The following is a 16378-nucleotide window of genomic DNA, read 5'->3' on the forward strand; positions in this document are numbered from 1 at the left end:
CGGGATTAAGCCGCGTGGCGGTGCTCACCCCGGGCCGCGCTCACATAATTCCCGAATGCCGCGGCTGTGAGCGGGGATGCGGCGCGGGTCGCGGGTGTGCAGGGCCGGGGCGGGGGGAGGCCGTCCTGGGGCCGCGGAGAGGCGGCATGAGGCTCTCCGGAAGCTCCAGCCAGCGCTTAAGAGCTGATTCTTCTCGGCATATTAATCCCATCGATATAAGTAGGAGTATTTATCCTTTTTCTCGGCTCCATCCCCGCGTTCGGATGACAGCGCTATTGTCGTCCAAACGTGCGTTCGGCGGCTCTTTATTAAGTCTATATAAATACGACCCAGCGCCGCGTTCAATATTTACGGGGCGAGCGCGCTCTCAGGCGCACGATCGCGGGGAACCCCACGGCTCGGGGAAGGGGGGGCTGCGGTCTCCCAGCGCCTCGTCCGCCTCCCGCCTCGGCCGGGGCTCCCCCCGCCCGCAACCCCCCCCGGAGCCGCCGTGTCACCCGGCGGGACGCCTCCCCCGTCCCCGCGCCGCCCCCTCCTCCCGCCCCCGCCCGCTCCCCCGGGGCGCCGCCGTCACCGCCGGCAGCCGGAGCAGCCGCTGAGCCGAGGGGCGGCGGGGCTTGCCCGCCTCTCCCCCTTCCCATCCCTTCCCTTCCCTCGCCTCTCCCCGGTGCCTATATATAGCTGCCTCTGCCCGAGCCAGCCGGGAGAGCGCTCTGTACCTGCAGGAGACAGAAAAGACAAAATAAGAGCGGAGCGGCGAGGAGCGACTCTCCAGGGCCGGAGGGAGGAAGAGGAGGCGGAGGCGCCGCTGTCCGGTGCCGCCGCCCCCGGTGCCGGCCGAGCCCCGCGGGGGCGGCCCTCCCGATCTCCCTTCCACCCCCCACCGCCCTCCCTGCGCGGCGGCGCGGGGCGCGCATGGCTCAGGCGCTGCCGGGGCCGGGCGCGGAGCCCGACCCCGGCCCCGGCGGCTCGGGCTGCGCGGGAAGGAGAGCTCCGTGCGGACGGCGGCGCTAGGGGGAGCTGCCCGGCATGTGCTGAAGTGCCCCGCAGCAGCCGCACAAGTTGACGGAGCGGCCGGACGGCGCGGAGAGCCCGCAGCCGCACCCCCGAACCCGTCCCGTCCCCCCGGCCGGGGCTGCGGGCGATGTGAGAGGAGCCTCCCGGGCCCCCCCGGCTCGCTGCCTCCCATGCCTTCGGGGCCCCCTCGGGGGGCGGCGGCCCCGCGGGAGGCGGAGGCGGCGCTGCCGTGATGGCCCTGGAGGAGAAGCGGGAGAAGCGGCCGCCCGTCACCCCAATGATGATCGAGGAGGAGGCAGCCCTGCGCAACGGCAGCCGGGGCCTGCCGCCGGGGCCCTGGACCGAAGCGGCGGGGCCGCGACCCCGCACGACGGAGCGGCACATCGCCGTGCACAAGCGCCTGGTGCTGGGCTTCGCCGTCTCCATCCTGGCGCTGCTGGCCGTGACCATGGTGGCCGTGCTGCTTAGCGTCCGCTTCGAGGAGTGCGGCGCCGCCGCCGACGGACCCCCGCGGGCCGCCAACAACGGGAGCCTGCCGGGACCCGCGGCCGGGCAGCCCCGCGGCCGGGCCGAGCCGCGGGAGGAGGCGCGGGGCGGGGAGGAGGCGGCGGAGCAGCAGCAGCAGGAGGAGGAGGAGGAGGAGGAGGAGTGGCAGCGGCGGCGGCAGCTGCCGCCCTGGGCCCGGCCACGGCTGCCGCGGCACCTGCGGCCGCTGCACTACAACCTGATGCTGAGCGCCTTCATGGAGAACTTCACCTTCTGCGGGGAGGTGAACGTGCAGCTGGAGGTGCGCAACGCCAGCCGCTACATCGTGCTGCACGCCCACCGCATGCACATCGAGGCGGTGCGCGTGGCCGAGGACAAGCTGGCGGGCGCCGTGCGGGTGGCACGGTCCTTCCTCTACCCCCAGACCCAGGTCCTGGTCGTCGTCCTCAACCGCAGCCTGGAGGTGCAGCGGAGTTACAACCTCAAGATCATCTACAACGCGCTCATCGAGAACGAGCTGCTCGGCTTCTTCCGCAGCTCCTACGTCCTGCACGGCGAGCGCAGGTACGGCGGGAGGAGCCCGGCGGGCGGCACGCCTCAATCCGCGCCCCTCGGCGGCGGCCCGTGCACAACTTCGGGCGGCGCGGGGCGGTGCTGCCAGGCGGGGAGGCGCTGAGGGCCGGCGCTGCGAGGGGCGGAGCTGCCGGAGTTCTGCGGCGACCCGCTCCGCTCCCGCGGCCGGGACGGGAGAGGCGCTCGGGCTGAGGGAAGGCGGGTGGTGGCAGTTGGGGCAGAAGGGGTTTCTTCGCTCCCAAAGTGAACCTTTATCGGTCGGTGCGGCCGAGAGGAAGGCTGAAAACTGGCCAAAAAAGGCAGGAAAAGAACGCTCGCCGGTTCAAATCAGCAGCCCCTGCCTTAGAGCCGTACTCTTGTGCAGTGCTTGTGGTTATTGGCAGTTTTCACCAGTCTGATGTTGGAATTGCAAGTGGGATTGAAATTGCTTGAGCCGTTTGTCATTGCAGTGAAATAAAATGAACACTTGGAAATGCGCGGCTGTAGGAAAGGATGCAGATAAAATGCCTTTATCTCAGAGGAGTGAGCGAGTGGGGCAATCAGGAGTTTCTGCAGACCTGTGTAGAAATGGGCACGTGGTAAGACAAGGCTGCCGACAGCAGGGGGGATAATTCGCTTTGCAAAGGCAGCAAGAAGTTGTTTAAGCAGTTTCTGCTCCTGCCTGTCTAAGCTTCCTAGGGAAATAGTTGAGCTGCCAAGTAGCTGCTTCAGCTGTGATGTTTCTTCAAAGTTACTATTCTGTGTATCTATGCCAGTGCTCCTGTTACGATCTGGGGAGGAAAAAAAAAGAGAAAAGTCTGTCTGTTTTCAGAGCCATCAGGAGAGTTTAAGGCACAGGAGTGGAAGGCAGTGGTAAAATGCCCTTCCCACAACTTTGTGTCACTTCTGGGATACAAGGCATTTTGCTTTTAGTGCACTCGAATATAGTTATATTCAGCAAGATCCTTACCTTGTGTACAGTAGTATTGTGTTGAAATCAGTGGTGGTTTTTCTTTGCATCAGCTCGCATGTTTCTTTTAGTAAAATGCTGTTTTTAAAACTGGCATCAGTTCAGAGTTACAGTTTCAGATGTTTAACATGAGCACTGTTTTTCCCCTTGAACTATCAAAAAGTTAAAGACTGACCGAGATACAAAATAAATAATAGACATTCTAAACCACAAAACTTTTTCATTAGAAGTGCCTTCTTGCAAGTCGCATTTTGATTAGCGGCCCAATTTTAATGTAACTCATATAACCATTTGTAGTCCTGAAACGTGGATGATTTCTGCTGTGACAGGCAGCAAGGCTTCTCTTCTGCTCCCAGGGACCTTGATGTTCCAGCAGAATTTCAGCTTCCTGACGTCTTTATATTCGATTAAAATACAGTGACATCGCTGGAGGAGTAGTTGCTGTAAAAGGGTCTAAAACATCGTTTTTCACTTTTGTGGTACGTCAGGAGTGAATAATGGGTTAAATGTGAAGCTTTACAAGCGTAACAGTGCCTTCATTTCATAATTCTTTTCTTCGTAAAGTTAGTCCATTTACTGTGGTCTTCATAGGTGAAAGTCATAAATTAGCCTAAAGTGTTCACAGTAGCATGAAGTACTTATTTTCTTACTGCAATCTGTGCTACTTTAATTGAAAGCTGAAATTCAAGTGATAAGCTACAAACTTATTCTTCATTATGTGCTAGAATTTGCTGATTACGGAATCAACAAACATTTAATACAGAGCTCCTGTAGAGTACCGTAGTAATATGCACACATAATTTAAATGAACATCCACCTTGGGCATAAATGAAAAGAGAAGAGAATCTTATATTATTCAGACAAAACAAACAGACATATTCTTCCATCTTATCACTACTAAGATGTCAAAATAGATAGCTTGTTGAGGAAACACACGTCTTCCTTTAACAGATGAGGTGGAATTAAAATACCTGCAAATTACTGCCGTGGGTATGCTGAGCAGATAGGCTGCAAGGCTGTCATTCCCAGAAGTACAACTTTTTGTGGTGATATACTTGGGAATCGGAGATAAAAATGTCAGTGCCCAGAGAAGGATCTAGAGGATGAATTACTCAACCTGCTCTTCATTTTTGGTATGAGATGAAAGTTTTGCTTGTTGTTCTTCCTAACGCTTATGATAAGAATCATAGAATGGCCTGGGTTGAAAAGGACCACAACGATCATTGAGTTTCAACCCCCCTGCTGTGTGCAGGGTTGCCAACCACCAGACCAGGCTGCCCAGAGCCACATCCAGCCTGGCCTTGAAGCATAGACTATTTTACTTTAAGTAGTTTAGTCTTTGGAAAGAAGTTTTAAACTTTCTGTTTGTTTTACTTTATGGCACAGTAAGCAAATCGATATTTGATAGTAATGCGTGCGTTACAAACACCACTGTTACTGGTAGCTGGTGTATTTTTAGTATGGAATATCGACCATCCAGTGTTTGCCCTGTTACGTCTGTGTGGATGTTATCTATTCCTCTGTGTGAATATGGAGGATGCAGAGGTCACTGCGTTTTGTCACTGATGAAGAGAGTGTTTCAATGGCCTAACACCTAACAAGACTGCAGATAGGACCCCCCAAAAATGGGAAAAATGTTCCCTTTTTTTTTTTTTTTAATTTTTTTTTAGAGGGTATCAGCATATATACAGCATGCCCCATTTATGCATTTATGTGTATATCTGAGCTCATTAAAATTGTTAATTGCAGCTGAAAGTTCATCATTCTGGCTTTATTAATAACAGGCTGGTACAAGTTTCCAAGCTCACTTGAAGCTACTGTTGGTGTCTATAGCTCTTTAGCATGTGGCTAGAATGCAGAATCAGGACCACTTGAAATACTTTGCATATAAATTAAGTTGCTTTGCTTCATTTAATTGGCTGATTTGGCTTTGTTGCACTAGTGCAAATCCACTGATAATAATGGAATTTTCCTGGATTAACAGTGGAATACCTGGCACCAACTTTTTACCTTATATTGAACAACCTTATTCAGAAATACGATGTAACTAATCCATATTTTATAGTGAGGCAAGACAAATGCAGTATGATTAATTCCTTCGGTAATGATTTGCCTAATAAAGATTTTGTTTTAGACAAAACAAACAAACAAAAAACAATGGTAAAACCTTCAGTGGTGGGGAGAAAATCTTTTTTTTTTTAGTAGATTTATGAAAGAGGTGATCATTTCGCCTACAAACATATCTGGTTCTCTCAGGCATGGATGCTTTATAGATAAATGCAACATTTCAAGAAGTTTTTCTTAATGAATTTTATAAAATAATGCTAGCAATATTTCTAAAACCCAAGAAGTTTTAGAAAAAAATAATTATCCTTAAAGGTTTCTTGATTATTTATTTACTTATATTTCCACCTCAGGGTTTGAGAGCATCAGATATTACAGAATACAGGATATGATACCATTATTTGTACTGTGGAATAATGCTTGTGGACTGATGAATAATGAGTGCCACCATTTTCATTTTATCAAATGTATCCACCTGCTCTCTTCCTCCACAGGAGTAACAGATGATTATTCAACCTCTAAAATTGTGGCAAATGTTTACCAGCTATCTAAAATTGCATGGCGATTTCCACTGATGGAATCTTGAAAATTGAGACATGATTCAATACTTCTCCAAAAGCCTTCATACTTAGTTATGTAGTTTAGCTGTAGTCATTTTTTTGCCCTGTGTGCTTCAGAAAATATTCCTATTGAACACTTTTAAATGCAGCTCCTTTCTGCAGAGCGATCATCATATGTGGGATTTTTTCTGAATGGTGTAAATTTGGAGAAAGTCTCTACTTGCAAAGGTGCCTTTTCAGTATCTGCATTAAAATCTGCTTAGTTCCAAAGAAAATGATCACTGTTATTAATAATAATTTTTATTATAATTCAATTGAACTAAAGCTTTCCCCTTTTATACAGTGGCTTAGTAAGTGTCTTCAGAAATCTTTGAATATTTTGCCGTGTGAACTGATATGTATTTGTTCTCTATGGAATATACCACATAAGAAAAGCACATGTTGAAAAAAAGTAAACTATTCCGTGCTTGTGTAATTATTTGGTTGTATTTGTGATTTTGCAAAGATCCCTCAATAGTTTATTTTATTTTATTTTTTTGTGACTGTACGCAGTAGCAGCGCTGCTGTATTGTAGCACAGCATGTATGAGACCTGTGCCACTTGCAGAGAAGTAATCAGCAGTGGAAAACAACAACCCCCCTGAGTACACTGTGTGGGTGTAAGTTCTAATGTCCAACGAAAGGCAGTGTGTGCTGTCAATGTCTGAGGGCAGAGTGAGCTCCCCAAAGGCTACTAAATCCTGGCTTTAACCGAGGCTGCTTATGACTGATATTGGCCAACTTTCTTCACGTACAGAACAAAACTTCTGTGAGATCCTGAAGTCTGATAGAAGGCAAGGGATTATTTAACATCAGCATGATGCCAGCTAATTTGTACAAAATTTATAGACCATTACTTTATATAGATTGTGTTACAGTACAGGTAGTAAGAATTCACATCAAGAAAGGCCACAATGATAAAGCAGTGTTCAATGTCGTATACTTGTACCGTTACATTTGTTGTTGTTAAACCACGATAGTCAAGCAATGTCTGATTTACTATGCCCATGAATAGAGTGCTGGTCACAGACAGTAACTGCTGCATTGGCTTTTGTTTGCTTCTTTTTCAGGTTTCTTGGTGTTACGCAGTTTTCTCCTACTCATGCCAGAAAAGCCTTTCCTTGCTTTGATGAGCCCATCTACAAGGCCACTTTCAAAATCAGCATCAAGCATCAGGCAACTTATATATCTTTGTCCAACATGCCAGTTGAAACGTCTGTTTTTGAAGAAGACGGATGGGTTACAGATCACTTTTCACAAACCCCTCTCATGTCCACATATTACCTTGCTTGGGCAGTGTGCAATTTTACATACCGGGAAACCGTCACCAAGAGTGGAGTAGTTGTAAGTATTTCTGATGTTGTACCAGACACGTTTTGCTACTTTGAAAATCTCTTTTTTGCAAGGGATCATGACATCAAGTACTTAAATAATTTTCTTGCTTAGCATTCCTAAAATTTGCCAGCTCATTCAACATTAGTGTGCTTTTTTTGGAGCATTTTCTAAAAGTTTACCTGATTTTTTTTTTTTTTTTTTTTTTAATTTCTTCCCAATGCTTTTTTAACTGTTAAGTTTGGTAGGTTTTGCTGCCTGATGAAATTTTAAACTTTCAGGTATTCTTTTCAATTCACTTTTATTTTCTTAGTGTGTTTTCTCTTGCTTGTCCTACAGCCTATTCAATACCATGTTTGTGGTACAGTAATAGTGGAAGGGTTGTTAGTCTCCTTCTTTTAATATTGACATTCCCCATGGTGTGCTGTGTGCTAGCTTAAGAGGCTGCTTAAGTATTTCATCTTAGAACTCATTTAGAAGCAGGACTTTATGTCCTATCAGCTTCCATGGAGTGGAGTTCCATGTTGCTGGAAGCACTGATTTTCTGGAGCTGCTGTTTCCAAATTCAGTATGATTCCAGCAGTTATGCTGTGGAAGGGAAAAAAGAAAAAGAAAAAAGGGAAATCCTTTATTTATATCAGTTTTGTTTTTGTTTACAAATATCAAGCACAGAACTGTATAACAAGCCAAAACATACACGAGAAATGCTGTCAGCTTAATAGAATATTTCACAGTGCTGTCATCTTGATTTTTCAGGTGTATGTTCAGAGAAACACTTCCTTTTTAGTTTCTGTGAATAACAAAATTGATCTACTTTTGGAAGCTGAGGGCTAGGCTGGAGTTCTAGCTGTGTGCCTGAGCAAAGTGCATTTTTACCTTTATGCTTCTACAAATGCTCAATTACTTGTGCTGTAGTTTGGCGGCATAAAGAAGAACTGCCTGCCTCCTTTCTGTTGTTGTTCAAGACATGGAATGTATCCATAATCACTTATAGCAAGTCTGAGCATTGAGCTGCTGGAAAGGGAGCTGATCCCACCTCCTATCAGCCAGAAGTTTTCTTTACTTTCTTGTGCCAGCGCTCACCTCTGCACAGCCCGATCTAGTTCTGAGAACTGACCTGAAAAGATGAATGAAAATGTGAGAATGTATTTTCAGGCAGATTGGTTCTTTGATCCATCTTTTTGTGTGACTGCCTGAGATCTAGTAAGGATTCAAGGCTGTGCTGAAGATGAAGGAGTTTAGACCCAGCCCTCTTTGTTGGTGGCTCTCCCTTGGGTCATACTGAAATCATGAGGAAATCAGCCTTTTTTTTTTTTTTTTTTTTTGTCACTGGAACTGCTGGGGAGGACACTAGAGAGGCTTTCATCCCCTTTTCCCCTTCAGCCCTATCATTTAATGGCCAACAGACCTATACAGTGTCCTTTGGCTCCACTGAAGGGAAGGAAGAAACATGGCTAGGACATGGCTCTTTGAGATTATTTCCTCTGAGGAATGCAATGATGTTGGAAATTCTGAGCCTGTGCTTGCAGTCCCACTGGTTACCTGTGATGGCTGTGCTGTTTGTGTAGCTCAATGCTACTGAAAGAGGAAGGCTCATAGCTCTGCTTCTTCTGGCTGCAACCAGCTGCTTCTCCTTGTGCAACAGCTCTGTGCTAGCTGAACCATTAGTTGAGTTGATTTCACTTACAAGCTTGAAAAATGAAACTTTTTTTTCTTCTCTCTTTCTCCTTTTTTTTTTTTTTTTTTAGCAAGGATATTTCTCTGTCAGTTCAGTGAGTTGAATTAATTTAGAAAAGGATTGCCAAAGTTCCCGTGCAAAAACACGTAAGAAGGGAGAATGGTGGAGGTGATGCCTATTTCTTAGTGCTGCTACTTTCAGATTGATTGTCTGTACAAGAAGCATTGCTCTTGGGATGAGTAATTGGTTGCCTCAGGCTGTTGTAATAGTTGCAAGACTGACCTAAGTAGAACAGGCTGAGATATCAGGCCATTTCTTTCTCCTTCTCAGTCAGTACTGAAACAGACTTCTATCCAGGTTGGAGTTGATGATCTTCATTGTAATCCTTCCTGGTGAAGGATTTGGTCTTAAGCTCAGAACAATGTCATATTTTTCTGCTTCAGAAAACAGCAGTTACTTCTGTTTCTCCTGTATCTCCTCTAAGATGGAAGTTTTTGATACATGCTATCTCATGTTCCTTGTGCTCTAATACAATGTATTATTTGCAAGTTCAGCACACACAATACTACTGTATTATCTCTGACATGTCCTCTACACATCTAAAAAAAAAAAAAAACCCAACAGTTGTAAGCTGTTCAGTTTTCAGCATCATGTAAACAAATACTTGCAACATGGAGAATGAACTTCAAGACCGTCAGTTTGAAAGATACAGCCTATTTCCTCTTTATTTTCTTCTAGTGTTCACAGCTCATAACTCGTAAACTTCTGCTGTTTGAGTATGTATGATATCTTGAAGACAGGCATATTCATGTGATGTAGACACTAACTACATCTACTAACTTTGAGAACAGCTTTCTGCTGTTCTCAAAGACAACATTGAAATATTTATTTCATGATGGCTGCAGTGGTCTTAGTTACGTTTGAGTTTCTTGCTCAGCGCTTGTAGGACATGTTTACGCCACGACCTTGAGTGTACCAACATACAGAACTTTGTCAGCAGGTGCTGCAAATTAGTAGGTAGTTTTTGACAAAGGCTTGAAAACTAAAAGCCTGTATAGATTGAGATAATCTTGTATCCTGTAAGATTGTTCAGATTTGTTGAAAGAATACCTTATGTGTTAACATGTGGTAAACAGCTTAGAGCTGGCTTTGTTGATAAGAATTGCTGAGATAAGCCATCATTTTATGGCTTTTATACTGTAACCCCAGGGGTAAATTTTTGAAATTCGACCTCCTGGTGCAGGCAAGTCTAAACTTCTTGGTTCCCTCTGAAGCTGTTTGGTCACTAAAATTTACTTGTTCCTGTATTCTTGGCAAGTGAACATAAATGTATGATGAAACAAAGTTAACTTCTAGAAATAAATGAATATTCAAGAAAATTAACCTAACCTCTGTGATGAAACATTTTGATGGGTATTGATTGGATGGTCATAGCCACAGGACTGTGGTAAATAGCTCTATGTCCAAGTGGAGGATAGTCATGAATGGTGTCCCCCAGACACACTGGGGGAACTGTGCTCTTCAAGATCTTTATCAACAGCATAGACAGTGGAATCAAGTGCACCCTCATCGAATTTGATAATGACACCAAGCAGAGGGGTGCAGCTAACCCAACAGAAGGAAAGGATGCCATCTAGAGGGACCTGGACAGGCTCAAAAAGTGGGCACATGAAAATCTAATAAAGTTTAATAAGACCAAGTGTAAGGTGTTGCACTTAGGTTGAGGCAATTCCAGATATGAGTACAGACTGGGAGAAGAAGACATGGAGAGCATCCCTGCAGAGAAGGGCTTATGGGTCTTGATGAACAAAAAGTTGGACATGAGCCAGCAGTGTGTTCTTGCAGCCTGGGAGGCCAACAGTATCCTAGGCTGCATCGAAAGAGGAGTGGCCAGCAAGGTGAGGGAGGAGGTGATTGTCCAGCTCTACTCTGTCCTTCTGAGGTCCCATCTGGAATGCTGCATCCAGGTCTGGCACCCCAGGCATAGTAAGAATGTGGAGCTATGGGAGCAGGTCCAGAGAAGGCCACAGAGATAATCAAGTGACTGGAGTACCTCTCCTATGAAGAGAGGTGAGGGAGTTGGGCTTATTTAGCTTGAAGAGGAGAAAGCTTTGGGAAGATCTCATTTCAGCCTTCCAGTAGCCGTAGGGAGTTTACAGGCAGGAGAGGGACAACTTTTTACATGATCTGATAGTGATAAGACAGGGGGAATGACTTTAAACTGAAAGAGAGGAGATTTAGGTTAGATGTTAGGAATGAATTTTTTACTCAGAAGGTAGTGAAGCAGTAGTGAACAGGTTGCTCTGAGAGGTTGTAGATGTTCCCATTTATGGAAGTGTTCAAGGCCAGGTTGGATGGAATCCTGGACAGCCTGATCTAGCAGTTGACAACCCTGCCTATGGTGGGGGGATTAGAACTAGATAGAGAGGTACCCTCCATTCTAAATCACTCTATAATTAAGGGGCCTTTCTTCTATTAATGGGATGTATATTATTTTATAGATCTCTGAAAGACTGCAGCTTGTGTGTACTTTTGTTTTTTGTACTTTCACAAACTTGGTTTTGGTTCACAGACTGCTTAGAGGGGCTCAGGGAAAGTATCCTTTCAGATTTTGATGTTACTCTAATGCTTAAAATCTCCTCTCTCTCCTGGATACTCTAATGCTTAAAATGTACTCTCTCTCTTGGGTGACCACTCTTAGTAAACTGCTGTGTTCAAGGGTGGATAAACTATCTAAGGAGTAAACAAAACAGTGAGTTTAAAAGCAGGTTTGTTCTTAAAAGAGATTAACTTTTAGCTGTTCAATTTTTCTCAAAGAATGACATTGACCTCAAAATTAATTTTAATCCATGCATGAGATTCAAATACATACCAAGTTAAAAGTAGAAACCTACTTGGAAAACTGAGCTAGCCAATCAAATAATATTGATATATCCTATATTATTCTTGCAGACATGGAGACTTATATTTCATACACTACTATTAATTTGAAAGAGGAATTAAGACAAGTAGTGCTTTTGTTGGAGCGCAGTTCAGTGGCTGTGAATCATTCCCATAACTCTTTAGTCTGTATGGGTCTGATCAGAATCCCTTCCAGAGCAGGTAATTTAAAAGCAGAATTGCCTTCTTATGCGCATTACAAGAGTATAATTTGTTGCTCAGATTCATCTGGGATTACAGGGAATGATTCAAATCGTTGGTACTGCCTTTGTGTTTGATCGCAGCTTGATTCCTATAGAAGAGACTGTGGTGCAGATACCTGTGCTGCTAGGAAGCAGAGCAATTCTACCAGGATGCTCCCTGAAGTAATGTTATGTTGAGGGAGCAGGGACACCCTTACGAGCAGGTTTAGCTGATCTCTGTATGGCTCTGTACTGCACTGCAGCTGTGCCAGCTGTAGTCAGTGAAACTCGTGGAATCTGTATTGTCACTTTTGCACAGTAAAATAATCCCAAGGAATTTGCATACTTTCATGTGATTGCTGGCTTTTACTCATATATTGTTTCCTTATCATACCTCATACGAATGCTCTTTGTCAGTAATTCTTAAAAGCAAAATATTGCTGGCTGTATTGTAATATCTGTCACACCACCTCTGTGTCTCTTTCCTTCTTTGTTGTCTCTATTTGTCTTTCCCATTTATCAGGCCTTTGCCTCATTTTTCCCCTATCTGGATTGGTATTTACTCTACTTCATGTTTAGCAGTGCTTCTATTCTTCAAACCCTGTTTCTCATTGTTCCTTTGTCAGGTGGACATGGAAACTTACTATCTCCTTCACCTCTGTCTCAGGTTATTTTTCTTCCTTGCTTTTCTTCCCTGCTTATTCTTTCAGTTAGTAGAAGGAGTGAAAGCTCAGGGACAGAGTCTATCAGTGGAGATGAATGCATTGCTGGGAAGAGATGTTTCAGGGAGATTCATCTTCTATCATTCTCTCAGTGTGGATGGGATGTGGAGATAACTACAGAAATGAAGAAACAACTTGCAGCTTTAAAGTATATGATTCTTGTCAGGGCAAATATCTGCTAGAAAGGAAAAGTATGTGGAAAGGAGTGGTTTCAGGAAAAGATCTGGGTGAACAGGTTAGAAGAATGTTGCAGGCAGTGCTGGAGCTGGTGAGAATGAGGAATAGTAAGTAGAAAGTGGCTAGCTGACAACATGGTGATGAATGGGAGGAAGAATGCTGATGATGGAGGACAGTGCTGTAAGAATTTTGTGTGGTTTCTCTTTGGCTGCTCCTGCTCCTGTTCCAAAACAGGAAGGCGGTGTGAACTGCAGGACTGGTAGCATGTGGGGCAATCCAGAGCTTGGTCAGCTGTGTGGGACAAGACCTCCATTGGGCATCTGAATCCATACACAATACATCTTTAGGAAAGCTCTAGTGCTGGGTGGGTCTTGGTTTTAGTTTTATCAAACATTACTGCACAGTCATTAGGGCTGAGTAATTTGTCATGATATTGAGAAAGACCTTGAGGCTAAGAAAGATTTTTATGAGAAGAGTTATACCAGAATAAGGGCAACTGTTATTGCACTGCTGTTATTTTGTTAATACTTTTTCTAAGGCATAATCAAAGATCACAAGCTCCTGGTTACTAAAGATCTTAATTCTGTACTTTTGTATAGCTTAGTCTTATCCTGACCAGTGAGAAGGAGCTGTGAAAAATCTGGCTAAAGGAAGATAAGATAATTACTGCTTCCATAGAGCTAACTAGCTTGCAGAGAGTCTGAATCCATGTCCTTGCACTGAACTCTGTCAGGACTGTGTTTGGGGGACTCCCTCAATTTGGCTTGGCGTCACTCAACTACAGAGAGAGATCTTAAAATGGGATCAGTGCACTGATAGTCACTTGGTTGTGCAGATGTAAAAGGTCATTTTTACCTGGGAAGGGTTAGTGAATGGAGTTGCATCAGTAGATATAGGTCACAGTCAGCCGGCATCACACGAGAATTGTTAGTTTAGGTTCAGCTCCATGTGAGCATGGCTCTGTACTCACGCTTGTGTCAGGAGAATTGGAATCACAGTCACGCTTCTGACCATTCATGAGATGCTGAAGAGCTAGGCTGGGCATTTCCTTATCTGCAGTGCAGTTTGCCTGCAGTCTGGGTGATCAGTCTGATGAGACTGGAGAGCTGACTTTCTTTCATTAATAGTTGGAAAAAAATAGGAAAATCAGGTTGAACAACTATTCAGAATAACTTTCTCCCCAGCGAATTCTGTCATTTGTTAGATGCTAAAAAAAACCCCATGAGTTCTCTCTAAAATAAATTCATGCTTATTGTACATCCTCGCCTGTAGATTTTAGCAGATTATTCTGCATTTGAAAAATGTATTAATGTCTGTATATAATAGCAATAATGACCTCAAGACCAGGCATTTTCTGTCAGTTAATGACTGCCTGGGTTAAAGGCCTGAGGCTTTGCCTTAGGCCCTCTCTTCTGCTGCTGGTTATTAACTGCCAGCAAATAGTCTCTCCATCAGTTATTATTTATTAATCAGTATTGATGCAATTATACACCAGATAGTTCTTTGTGAATGAGCAAATTGGTTACAACAGACTGATTTAGCTATCAAAAATAGAATTAGTCCTCAATTAAATTTAAGTTTTCTTCCTTTGCAGCCTGAGTTTTGCCTGGCTTCAGAGCTGAGCCTTATTTTCTGAACCTACCTATATGTAAAAAGTAACTTTTGTTAGCCCACCACTCACCACTGGGAGGCCACACATGTATCTGATAAACAGATAGCAGCTAATGCAGAAAGCACTGGACATATTTCTAAAGCCTGATGCTGACTTTCAGTGTTTAATTTTTGTATGTCCTGAAATGCTGATATGATAGTGATATGATGATATTCATTTTTTTTGTCATTACTAATATCCTACCCTTGCATCCCTCAAATAGCTTTCATCAACAGGTTCAAAAAAAAAAAGAAAAGAAAAAGTAAAGCACGTCACAAAAAATGTGTTTGGAGGTAGGAGTATTGAGTTAGAAAAACACACAAATATGAACGGATTCATTGTGCTCTCTTTTGCTTGTATGACATTTTCTCTGTTGTAACATCAGTAAAGGTTAGTTCTGCACATGCTTTTCTACTCAATTCAGTGCTTATTATTGTGAATTGTTTTAGTTAGTTGGGAAGCTCCAGTACAATAGTAATCCACAGAAACTGTAGCCTTTCCAGGCTCATCACATCAATATTTGTTTGACTATTCTGTTTCTTGTATATTGAAAGTGACTTTTGTTTATTAATTTTTAAATACTGTAGCTACAAAATATGCCACAAACAAACAAAAACCTATGTAATCAGCATCTGTGCTAAACTGAATATGCCAGGCAATCTGTTAAAAACATAAATTGCAAACTTGCAGTCCATTGTTATTGATTTCTGGTTGAATTTGCAAGTCGAATGCCCTAGGAAAATACTGTATATATATATTGTGCTTACTGCTTTAAAAAAAAAAACAAAACTCTTGGTCAGCACTTGTAGTACATGCAATATTTAAATGTGATATTTATTTCATTAACAAACTCAGCTATACACCACAAATAATATTATTGAGTTGCAAAGCTTGAGTTTGGAATTTATTTATTTTTGCTAAGAAGATCAAGTGTCTTGTGGTAGTGATGTACTTTGTATGTACAGCAAAAAGACTTAATTGAAAAGCACAAATTAGTTTCTTAATTCATGGCTAATTCATAGCCTTGCAGTAACAAGGAGAGGAGGGAGAGGTAGCTCGTGATTGCTCTTGTGACAGGCATCATCCCAGGAGCTTGATTGCAATTCAGTACCTTCAAGAGCAGTGCTTTGTCTAGGGTCTATTCTGGCTAATGGAAAGAAATGCTGAGGACTCTTGGTACTTTTCTCTCCTGTCTCTTGCTTATAGGAGTAGTTCAAAGTCTCTGCAGTTCCTTACGTTTCCTATAAGGAGGAGAAGCAAGGAGGTGGAGAAGGAAAGACCATTTTCTTTTCATGTCCTAATGAGCACATGTTTGGTAGCATGTACTGTGTGAAGCCTCAGCACTCTAGCTGTGCTTTGCTCTGTATGAGTTTTCTCATGTTTCCTTATGCCTCTTATATTCTGCTGTCATATCTGACTTCATTAACTTATTCATTAAGGTCTCTGTCCTTGTCGTCAGCATGAATTCTTCTTCTGACATCCATCGAAGCAGTTAGACACTGTTAGCGTGTTGCTCTAAGAGTCATACTCTTTCTGTAGAAGCAAAAATGAAGGTCCAAATAATCTGTAGGATCTCACTGCAGGACGGCATAAAGGTGCATGCATTCCAGCCCCAGCCTGAGCATCTGTCAGTCAAGCCAGTGTTATCCTGTATACCCACCATAGTAGCTGTTCTCTGGAGTGAAAATGGATTACTGAGGCAGGTGTCTTAGTTGACATCTAGTTGAGTGACAGATACAGCATTTGTGAAGGAGGAGAGTGATGTGTACTTTTATTTATTTATAGACCAGACTCTCCTCCAGGGTTTAGCTAAGTTTTAAATGTATTTTTTTCATATAGAAACCAGAAATTTAGCCTATTTATTTCCAGTTTTTATAGCCAGTGGTGGGAAAATAACCGCTCATTTCAGAGATTGATAACTCTTGCCAGTCTAACCCCTAATTTTCTGACAGTCAAGTGTCTGTGATGTTTACTTTCTAGGTTTGCCTTTTACCTGCTTTTTTTTTTTT

General features: G+C 43.9%; 1 protein-coding gene across 1 annotated transcript in view; it reads left to right on the forward strand.

The window, feature by feature from the left end:
- Nucleotides 1–990: 990 nt before the first annotated feature.
- The window catches only part of TRHDE (thyrotropin releasing hormone degrading enzyme), a 208174-nt gene continuing 192786 nt past the window's right edge, over nucleotides 991–16378 (forward strand). Inside the window, exons 1-2 of the mRNA XM_031589702.2 lie at nucleotides 991–2067; nucleotides 6758–7031. Coding sequence (XP_031445562.2) covers nucleotides 1250–2067; nucleotides 6758–7031 — 1092 coding nt within the window. The 5' untranslated portion in view covers nucleotides 991–1249. The remainder of the gene's footprint in view (nucleotides 2068–6757; nucleotides 7032–16378) is intronic.

This window comes from Phasianus colchicus, chromosome 1 (genome assembly GCF_987193195.1).
Source record: "Phasianus colchicus chromosome 1, bPhaCol1.hap1.1, whole genome shotgun sequence".
In the NCBI taxonomy this organism is placed as follows: Eukaryota; Metazoa; Chordata; class Aves; order Galliformes; family Phasianidae; genus Phasianus; species Phasianus colchicus.